The following is an 11211-nucleotide window of genomic DNA, read 5'->3' on the forward strand; positions in this document are numbered from 1 at the left end:
ATTGAGCTCACGACCTCATGCTTGCCAGGCAGGCACTGTGCCCCTGAGCTAAATCCCCAGCCCTTTGTTAGATTTTTAGATTTGTGTCTTTATTTTATTGTGCTATTTCTGAGTGGAGAGTAGATGACTGTATTGGTACAGCTGAGCCCATAGCCAAAATAGGGAAGACATAAAACTTCCCACCAGCATTTCACAGCCTACCAATGGCATCAGGAGTGACAGGATGGAACACGCTGTGTCTCTGAATTCTGTGTGTGGGTGACTTTAAATTTCCTGTACCTGCCTACATGCTGCCCAGCCCACAGGTTGGAGGTTTGTGGGCACTCATCATATCACAACATCTGTTCTGGTTCAGTGCATAAGAATCTATGACTGAGAAGGTGATATAGTCTGCAATTCTCAGGACCAGGAGCTTTGACTGCTTCCACATCTGGGAGCCTAACCATGAATCTCTTCTTGATCATTGCAATTCTACTGATCCAGAAGCCCACAGGTAACTCAGAGCTTTCCAGGCCTTCACGCAAATTAACAGTGGGATGGAGTATTTCCAAAACCCCAAGGAAATATACTACTCCGCAGTATGGGGAGATAGGGTCCTCAGGGAGGACCAGAGTCTATCCTCTGCCTCAGGCCATGGTATTATCCTTAAAAATAAGTAGTCATAGACCTGAAAAGAGGTCATAATTTCTTCTGAGAAGGCATTATTATTGAAAAGAATGAGCCAAATATCTCGAGATATCTTTATTTCTCTGCATAGTTATTACTCTGATCCTCAACCATATTTTTTTTTCATTCAAATATACATTTTAGTCTATTACACCATAGTGTCTAAATAGTGAGAAAAACTCAAACTTTGGAATCAGGTTTAAGAAATATACCTTCATTATCTACTAGTTTGTCAACTTTGCATAAGCAGGGGAGACTCTATGAGCCTCAGTTTCCTCATCTGTGGAGATAGTAACACCAGGCTCACAGAGGTTTTATTAAGTGATACAACAGATGTGAAGGCACCTAGTGTAGTGTTTAGCACATACTTTAATTTAAAACTTAGAGTTTCCTTTTCTCTTTCAAAACCAGATCTCTTGTCTTTCTCCCTCATTATAAGAATACTAATGATCGATCTTGCCCCCAAGTTTCTAAGATTCAGAGGATCTTAGATTGCCTTCTATCTAAAACTTAGGATTGAAGGCAACATTTTTGTTTACAGAAGCCAAAATTTGAATATCCTAGTTCTTATCTCACTGAAAGTATTAAGTCACTAAAGGAAAAAATATAAAGCAAGATGAGCAGAAGTCTGGGACTGAACACTGCAGTAATTCTTGCCTCCGAGGTAGGGGGAGAATGGGAAGTCATAGAGGGATAAAGCAAATTCAAGAATTAGAAAGATGACCAGATTACTGTGATGACACAGAAACCAAGGGAAGATATGCAATGGTAAAAGTGTGTAATGCTGAGAATAAATAGGGGAGGAAGATCTTCGAAGGGAAAAAAAAACCTGACTGACTAACAAGAGAGTGATTCTTGGCCGTGGGAGTGCGTCTGAACACAAGAGCAGAATTTGACTCAGGCATAAACATACAGTAACAATTTCTCTGGGCATGAGAGATGGGGCAGCCAAAAGGACACTGTACACTAGAAACATTCTAGGGTAAGGGAGATTTGCTGAGGTTCATCTTATTAGAGAATCCTTTTTAAGATATGAGAACAGGTCTTGTGGATACCCCAACTCCTAACCCCTACAAATCACTTATCCCCTCCCCATAACCAAGTCACCTTCAGCCCCAAACATTGATCTTGGCCTATTGTTCTTTCATGTGCACAGTAACAGAGCAACTTAAGAAATGCTGGGGAAACTATGTACAGGGACACTGCAGAAAAATCTGCAAAGTGACTGAAATACGTGAGGTACTATGTGAAAACGGGAGATACTGTTGCCTCAATATCAAGGAACTGGAAGAACGCAAAAAAACTACAAAGTCACCTCGTCCAAAGCCACCATCACTTGCATTAACTCTTCCTCAAGATGGAGAAGCAATGGAAATTTTCTCAATCCCCAAGACATATCACAAATAAATCAAGTATAATTTTCTCTGCGTTTATTCCTCAGTGTATTCCAATGCACCAAGGTGATGAGATCTACCTTCTAGCTTCTTGATCTCCAGAATGACTTTCAAGCAGATTCTAATAAAGATTCAATGCCAAGCTTCTGACTTTGTTCTTTAATCAGAGGATAAACAATTACCATATGCCAGGTAATACACTGATAAGGACAACTCAGAACGTCTCATCAAAAAGTCAGTTATAACCAGGGCCTAGATACAAACAACAGTATGATATGGAATATTGGAAAAAGAAACTCAGAAAAATTGATATGTAATTCAGGAGAGGGAAAAGTGAAGCAAGTATTGGAGAAAATTCACAAGTGAGTTTAGGATTAAAATGATGCCTTGGGCACTACAGGCATTTTTAAGATTCCATCCATCCACTAATTCGTGGCATGTGTTCATTTTATTATCTTCTTGTCTCCTCTTCTAAGGCTGGGGCAAGGAATGTTAGGGATGAGGCTAGAAGATCTTATAGTGGTACAAAGTAAGGAAGTACTTAAAAATTGGAAGAATGGGGCAAAAGGAAAACAGGAGTCAATCTGAAAGAGATTTGAATGACCAAAGCTGGGACAGTTTGAGCAACAGAATAAATTACATAGCATTGGAATGTAATATATAAATAAATATCTATGAAACCTTGTTGGTATGAATAAATAATTGAATAAATTAATAACTTGGTGAGAAAAAGATATACCATATAGAATAATTCCAACTAATTTATGTAAATATCCCCTTCTCAAGGAGATAGAGATTACTCTCAGACTCTCTCTTCTTCTTCTTCTTCTTCTTCTTCTTCTTCTTCTTCTTCTTCTTCTTCTTCTTCTTCTTCTTCTTCTTCTTCTTCTTCTTCTTCTTCTTCTTTCTCCCTCCCTCCTTCTCTCTCTGTCTCTCTCTGTCTCTCTCTGTTTCTCTCTCTGTCTCTCTCTCTCTCTCTCTTTCTCTCTCTCTGTGTGCGCTTGTAACTGGCTTCCAAAGAGAACAGTGTAGAAAGAAAGAGGAATGTAACTTTATGTGGATAACCCTGATAAAATCCTGTTTCTGAGTTTATGGAGAAATTGGTGTTAATATCGTGAGCTTCTTGTATAATGTGGTAAGAATAGGATTTCACTATGTCATCTTCCACCTCCAAAATCTATAACCCTTGACCAACAATGAGGAAAAACTCAAAGTAATACTCTGAGAAATATCTGACCAGTACTCCTTAAAACTGTCCAGTTCATCAAAAGCAAGAAAATTCTGAGAAATTGTCACAGATCAGAGGAAACTAAGGAGACATAACAACTAAAGGTAATGTAGAAACCCACATGGGCCTTGGAACAGGAAAAGGAGGTTAAGAAAAAGCTAGTGAAGTCACAGTAAGTGTATAGTTCAATTAATAGTGATGTGTTTAACAATGGCTGATGGACTGTGGTCTTATAAGATCACAGTGGGAGATCACAGAAGGCTAGGTGTGCTATTTCTTCCCTAAACATTGGGTAGAATCCAATGGTGAAGTCAACTAAGACTAGAACTCTTTATGGGAAATATTAATTATGATAATTTTTTTTACAAGTTAAATGGCAGTTTCATTTTCTACCTCTTTTAGCCAATTATTATATTTTTGTTTGTATAATTTTTCCCATTTTTAAGATTCTCACATTTATTGGTTTAAAATACTTTGTGATGTCATCTTTTTAATTTTTTAATGCCTGAGGGAGATAGTGACATTTCCTTTTTAATTTCTGATATTGGTTGCATATTTTTATTTTATTCCCTTCATAAGTCTCACTATTCACTTACAAACTTGATTACCTTTTTAAAAAAGCACACCACAGGCCTGTGACTACACGAAGGGACCATAGATGCCAGCCTATGACTAAGACTGCAGTAACTGGCCTGGTGCTAGGGTGGGTCTAACGACACTTGCCAGGGGGCACAATGCAGTTCTGGCAATAATCCCTACGCTGGGGCTTCTAGAGCTGGCCTGGAGCTGGGACCTGTCTAGAGCTTGTGGTCCTAGAGCAGATCCAGATGTCACCAGTCACAAATCAATTGAGGACTCTTTTGCTGGAAATCATGAATCAACAGAACGCAGCTCTACTAGTGGCTCCAGACCTTGAGCACAAACAGCCCTCAGCTCTTCGCGTTACACCTCTGAGGCCTGATGATCCTGCTTGACACCAGCCAATGCCCGATGCCATTGGCAACATGAGTTGCAGGTCTCTGCCAGTTGCTGCTTTCTGTCACTGATCTCTGTTGGCTGCTAGTTTCTGAAGCCCTTCAGGGCTAACAGCCTCTAGAGTTTATAACTCTTTTGTTAAGGCAACTTTTCTGTAAATACTACTCAGGATAATTCGAGGACCTACCCAAAATCACAAGGAGATTTATAGAACCACTGGAGCAAGGCTTTATTTGAATAGGACCTGAGCTGCCACACGTGCATACTAATACACCAGAGGGAACCCTCCTAGACCAAACCAAGTAGCCTGAGGAGAGTGCTGCTTCTATAGCAGCTGTGGGCCTGTGATTGATCCAAATTTAAACCTGCTGATTGGTCCAAATTCAGGTATGAGACTGGTCTAAGTTTAAGCCTACTGACTGTTCCAAATTTGAACCTACCTGTTGGTGCATATTTCTCTAAATACAAGCCTTCCAGACTGAGCTTACAGATTGACTCAAATTCAATTCTACTGCTTAGGTCAAGTTCAGATCTACTGCAGTCAGTGCAGACATGTGGGGCAGCCAAGATGGCTATAGCTGTCATGGCGGTGGTTAGAGAAAATACCAAAGACTTGAGCCATTTGATTGAGAGTTGTCACATCTCCACAAAAGATAGTCTGGCTCCTCAAGATAGCTAGCTGTGTTAATTGCACCTTATTGAGATTTGGGGAGGTTGGAGATGTTAATAATGGGCCCAGATCCCTCCCTGATCTCTGGTGTGTTGAGGTAGTTTCTCCACCACTTCTTTAAGTGGCTATGAAGTAATCCAGGAAGACATTAAAGCAAGTTGGGGGAGAGGCACGGGGGAGTGAAAGGAAGCAAGAGGGAGGAGCATGACAGATATTGGCCCCAGGAAAAGGGAGAGTTAGCGCTTCTCCACCTCATGAAGACTGAGCCTGCTAATCAGCCTTTGGACCTAAGGTGGCAGGAGCCCACCTAAGAACAAGGTGGGCTTAGAAGCTCAGCCTGTGGGTACAAGCCTGGCCTAGGGCTACAGGAGCTGACCTGGCCCTGGTGGGCCTGGGCCTGTGTCCACAGCGGCCATCTGGATGGCTAGGACCTGAGTAGGCCTAGAGCTCAGGCAGACCTGAAGCCTGGGCCTTCTGGGACTAGCCAGGTGGGGGGGATAGGACTAGACACCAAGTCCCCTGTGCAGGCCTGGAGCCTGAAGCTGCAGGATGCCACCTGGTCCTGTACAGACTCAGAGACTGTCTATAGGAGTCCAAGGCCTGGAAGGCCTTCCAAGCAGTGGATTTTACTTGAACAGGCCTGCTTCAGGGGTCTATAACTGCTAATCCTGATATGTCAACTTCATTGGAATAAAACAGCAGTACGTAACATTTTTGACACCAGAGACTCATTTTGTGGAAGACAGTTTTTTCCAGAGACTAGGAAGATGCTGGTTTGGGATGATTCACATGCATTACATCTACTGTGCACTTTATTTCTATTATTATTACATTGTAATACATAAGGAAGTAATCATACAACTCACCATAATGTAGAATCAGTGGGATCCTGAGCTTGTTTTCTGCAGGTAAAGCATCCTGTCTAACGGTGACAGGGGAGACAGTGACACCAGAAATGTGTCATTTATGCTCATTCTACTCTATAATCTCATTTTGTTATCACTACAGAAAACTCTGCTTCACAAAGACAGGATGTTGGAAATGGAAACAGACTTTTCAGTGTTTTTGTGGCAATGTCAGGATATTCTGCCTTGACTTTAATCCAGAATATATAGGGCATTTTAAAGTTGTCTCAAACATACTTTTAAGGTCATCATAATTTCCAGTCTCAAAAAGCTGATCTAGCATGGGAAGTAAATTCACTGGGTTTATTCACAAATGGGTCACAAATCACAGGTTGATTCTTTCCCAATTCAGGCATCTTTTGTGATTAGGAAGTAAGGCTCAAAGTCTTGTGAAACCTGTGATAGGTGATCAGGCACCAACTGGGAGGAAGAAGGCCCTGGCTCAGTCCCCATGCATACACTGACACAAAATAACCAATTCTATTTTCTTACTGTGTAAGGATTCAAAGAAATGTACATAACATATCATCATGCACATCCTCCTGGAAAGTATATCCTATAAAAACAAGCACTGCTGCCCTGTGATCAACAACAGCAGATTTGTCAACTTGGATTGCATGCCACAATGATTCATTAATTCTAACAACTGGGCTTCAGTATCCTCTGCTATTTCATCAATTCATCTAGTTGTGGTAGCCAGAAGAGAAGCATGTGCCACCTTCTGAAATGCAGCCACTCCTAAAAGTTCATGATGTCCTTAGCAGCAGGCAGGATCAATTCTTCAATAGTAAAGGGCTTCTTAGTTTTAGCAATGTGGTTAGCCACAAAGAATGATGCTCTCAGTGCAGACATATTTGATGAAGCAATTGCTTCTGGCCAAGTATGATGGTACACACCCACAAATCCAACACTGGAAGCTGAGACAGGAGGATTCTGTGAGTTCAAGGCTAACTTGAGCTACATAGTGTTTGGACTGCATAGCAAGACCTTGTCTCAAAAAATGCTTTTGTTCTTCATGTTCAGATCTTTCCTTTTGAGAATCTTTAAAGGTTTGTCTGTTAATTCAGGGTGCTTGGTATCTGTGTCACAAAGCAATTACGAAGCTGTCATAGTCATCACATAGTATATACAAAGTGGGCTTGAAGAAAGTGAGTCACCTCCACAATGAATCTTTGATTGATTTTCTTTTAAATGCAGTTTCTTTTTGCTGGTAGATTTCTGCCTCATTAATTGGGTCTATATGAATTAATTAATTGTTTCTATATGAATATTTAGATATTTGATTCATTTCAATTTTAGTTTAGTGCATAGTGAGAGGTATGGGTCTAGGTTTAATCTGCAGCACATGAAATGCCAGTTTTCCCAACTCCATTTATTAAAAAGGATATTTTTCTTCCAGTGAATGTGTTTATTAAAGATAAGGTGGCTGGCTGTATTTGAAGTTGTTTCTTCATCTTCTATTCTGTTGTATTGATCCTCAGATCTGTTTTTTTTTGTTTGTTTGTTTGTTTTTTTTACCAATACCATGCTATTTTTAATACAATATCTTTGTAGTATGATTGCAAGTCAGGAATTATGATGCCTCCTGCCTGTTTTCATTGCCCAGAATTGCTTTCACCATTCTAGGTCTTTTGTGGTTCCCAATGAATTTTAGGATTATTTTCTCTAGTTCTGTGAGGTATGCTATTGATATTTTGATCAGGATTGCATTAAATCTGTATAACAGTCTTGGAAGCATGGTCATTTTCACTATAGTGGTTCTGTCTATCCAGGAATAAGGGATATGTTTCCATTTTCTGATATCCTCTTTGATCTCTTTTTTCAGAGTATTGTAATTTTCACTGGCTAGATCTTTTACTGTCTTTGTTAGATTGATTCCTAACATTTTTCTTGATGAAAGGTGTTGTTTTCCTAATTTCTCTTTCAGTAAGTTTGTTATTTGTGTACAGGAATGCTACTAATTTTTGAGTGTTGACTTTGTATCCAGATCTGCTACTGAATTTGGTTACTAAAACTAGAAGTCTTGTGGTAGAATTTTTGGAGTCTTCTATATAAAGTCATGTTATCTAAAAATAATGGTAATTTAATGTGTTCCTTTCCTATCCTCATTCCTTTTGTTTCTTTCTCTTGTCTAATTGCCTGGCTAGTGTTTCCCAAACTATGTTCAATAAGAGTGGTGATAGTGGGTGTTCTTGTCTTATTCTTGAATTTAGAATGAAAGATTTCAATATTTAACCATTTAATATGATGTTGGCTGTAGGTTAGTCATAGACGGCTTTTATCAGGTTAAGATAAAGACCATATATTTCAATTTCCTATAGGGTTTTTATGATGAATGAGCATTGGACTTTCTAAAATATTTTTTTCTGTATCTATTGAGATGATCATACAGTTCTTTTTGGTTGTTAATATGGTGTATTACATTTATTGATTTCTGTATGTTGAATCATCCCTGTATTCCTGGGATGAATCCTACTTGATCATGGTGTATATATACTTCTTGATAATTTGCTGCATTCTCTTCGGCAGTATCTTGTTAAGAAGTTTTGTATATATGTTCATTAAGGAGATCAGCCTGTAGTTCTCTTCTTAGTTGGATCATTTTCTGGTTTTGGTATCAAGGTAATTCTTGCTTCAGGAATGAATTCGGGAGAATTGTTTCCTTTCTATTTCATTAAAGTATTTGAAGAGTAGTGGCATTAGATCTTCTCTAAATTTCTTGTAGAATTCAGCAGTCAGGACCTGGACTTTCCTTTATTGGTAGATTTTTTTTTATTAAGATATGCTTTTATTGTTTTAATTTTAAAGGAGTAGTAAAAGAGAAACAAACAAAAAAAAATAGAAGAGGAGCAGCATACCAGTATCACAAACATAAACAAATCAAAGCAAGAACATTCAAAGTGATACAGGGTCTCAAGACAAAATAATATGAATCAACAGTGGTCTGAGATTATATTTTGCTCTTTTACTTTGTCATTTTTGAAGATCCAGAGGCTCCCTGGAGTGCAACCTCACTCTTCTGATTGTGTGTGAGTGGCAGAGCAAGAGTCTGAAGGTCCCCTGTGCTCAGTGCAGCTCCTGTGCTGGTGAGTGGTAGCAAGGTGGGGTCCCAGATACTCCTGATCTTTCGTGCATTCAGTTGACTCCCAGGTGCATGTGGGAAGGGCAGGGGAGGCATGCTGGCACTTCTGAGACTGTCTAGGGTTTGGGCCAGCTTCCACAAGGGTAGAGGAGATGCAGGTCATGTTCACTGAGGCTTCAGATATTGCCCAGGACAGAGCCTGTTTCCCACACTGGCAGGGGAAGGATAAGGGTGGACTCCCCGAGGCTACTGACTCTGTCCCGGTTTCAGCTGAGGTCCTGGGGGGGGTGGTGCAAGTTGTTCTGGCAGTGACCACCAAGGCCCCAGAAGTTGTCCAGGGATCCATGTGCCTCACACACTAGTGGGGGAAGCACCAGAGTGGCTCACTGGGGTTCCTAAAGGTGTCTGACATTCAGCCCAGCTCCGGCAGACACACTATGGCTGTGGCCAGTAGCCACTGAGGCCCCAGAGAGTGCCTGGGGGTCCACCTGCCTTGCACACTGGTCAGGGAGGCACCGCCCCAATTCACTGGACTTCCTGAAGATGTCCTATTGGTAGATTTTTATTTACATCTTCAATTTCATTGACTGATACTCAGTTACTTAGAATTTTTCTATCTTCTTGATCCAGTTTTTAAAAACTTCTTCACAGCCAAAGAAACCACCAACAGAGTGAAGAGATAGTCCACAGAATGGGAAAAATTATTACCAGCTATTCTTCAGACAAACGACTAATATCTAGACTATATAAAGAGCTCAAAAAAAATCTGATCTCCCAAATTTAAAGACCCCGTCCAAAAATGGGCATCTATCTATGTGTGGTGGCACATGACTGTAATCCCAGCACTTGGGAAGCTCAGGCAGGAGAATTACCTTGAGCTTTGTGCCACACTGGGCTACATAAGCAAGTTCAAGGCCAGCCTGCACTACATAAGGAGACCCTGCCTCAAAAATAAATCACATAAATTCTAGTCTGAGTCTCTGCTTTCTGTGCACCTTACATGGACCAGAGTTCCTTACTCAGAAGGCCCACAAACTGTTCTCACCAAGGTTTGCATGTTGGCTTCTCTGTGTGTGCTGAGTGTGGAGTGAGGTATGGGACTGGGGGCACCAGGAGCTGTGGCACCAGGGCTCGTGTTTGGGCTTTGCCTGCACCCTGGGGGTGGCAGACAAGGGCAGTCTATGAGTGCTGTTGGTGTGGCCCACATCTGGCCCCTCTGTGCATCCTGAACTGACTGGAGACACAGATTCAGGAGAGCTGTGACCCGCTGACAGAACAGTTCCCAGCTAAATGCAGCAGAGAGGGCTGGGTTCTTCCCATCTACTTCCTGGGGGCAGAGCAGCTGACCGGGGACCCCACCGCCATTCCAATCTGAGTGTTTGCCTTTTGTGTGCCCAGCATGGACCAGAGTTCCTCACTCAGAGGGCCTGCAAACTGCTCTCACCGGGGTTTGCATGTAGGCCCTCTGTGTGTGCACCCAGCGCAGAGCAACATACTGGACTAGGGGTGCTGGGAGCTGTGGCAAACACTGCGGCTTGTGTTTGGGCTTTGCCTATGCCCCGACCTCCTGGGGGTCGCAGACGCAGCCAGTCTGTGAGCGCTGTTGGTGCAGCCCACATCTAACTCCTGTGCTGACTGGAGACTCGGAATCAGGTGGTCCACAAACTCTCGACCCTGCAGTTCATGTCTGGGTTTGCCTGCACTCTAAACTGCCTGGAGTCACTGGTCCACTGATCCAGGATTGATCCACCAGTGGAACCCAATCCTGGGTTATACACGTGCCTGGAACTACAAGGGGTCACTGAATCAGATGAACTGCCATCAGTTGGCATCACGTTCCGCGCCTGAGACCTGGGAAAACTAGATACACTTCACCACCTGCCAAAATCCCCGGAATAAACAATGCATCTCAGCACACACTGAGGGGCAAGCCTGACCACCAGGAAAACTAGGGACACTAGTGGCCTTTGCTGAGCTTCCAGGGAAGAGGGAGACTGAGGTTTCTGCATCTGGGATCAAACATGACAAGACAAAGGGCTAAAACACAATCTCAGAATTTCACCCCACTCAGAGCAAGTCCAGGAGACATCGACATAGGAGAAATTGGTAAACACACACCTGAAATTACTGAAATGATTGCAATGGAAGTAAAGAAACATCTTCATCAGGACATAGAAGAGATCAGATCAGAAATAATTTCTCAGGCAAAAAATGAAATGATAATAATAATGAAAGAACTGCTCAGGACATCTGAGGAAAAAACATATAAGAAAATAGATGAACATAGGCAA

The 11211-nt window shown here is 41.6% G+C and overlaps 1 protein-coding gene across 1 annotated transcript; it reads left to right on the plus strand.

The window, feature by feature from the left end:
* Positions 1 to 444: 444 nt before the first annotated feature.
* On the plus strand, positions 445 to 2073 carry Defb127 (defensin, beta 127). Its single transcript, XM_005414733.1, has 2 exons — positions 445 to 493; positions 1823 to 2073. The coding sequence occupies exons 1-2, from the start codon at positions 445 to 447 to the stop codon at positions 2071 to 2073; spliced, it is 300 nt and encodes a 99-aa protein (XP_005414790.1).
* Positions 2074 to 11211: the final 9138 nt, after the last annotated feature.

This window comes from Chinchilla lanigera, unplaced genomic scaffold, assembly GCF_000276665.1.
Source record: "Chinchilla lanigera isolate Chin_1 unplaced genomic scaffold, ChiLan1.0 scaffold00196, whole genome shotgun sequence".
Lineage (NCBI taxonomy): Eukaryota > Metazoa > Chordata > Mammalia > Rodentia > Chinchillidae > Chinchilla > Chinchilla lanigera.

Bases quoted from the DNA above. Each gene is read 5' to 3' on its own strand.
- Defb127 (XM_005414733.1), top strand. From the start codon at position 445: ATGAATCTCTTCTTGATCATTGCAATTCTACTGATCCAGAAGCCCACA. The intron at 494-1,822 runs GTAACTCAGAGC...TCATGTGCACAG, and splicing joins ACTGATCCAGAAGCCCACAG to TAACAGAGCAACTTAAGAAA.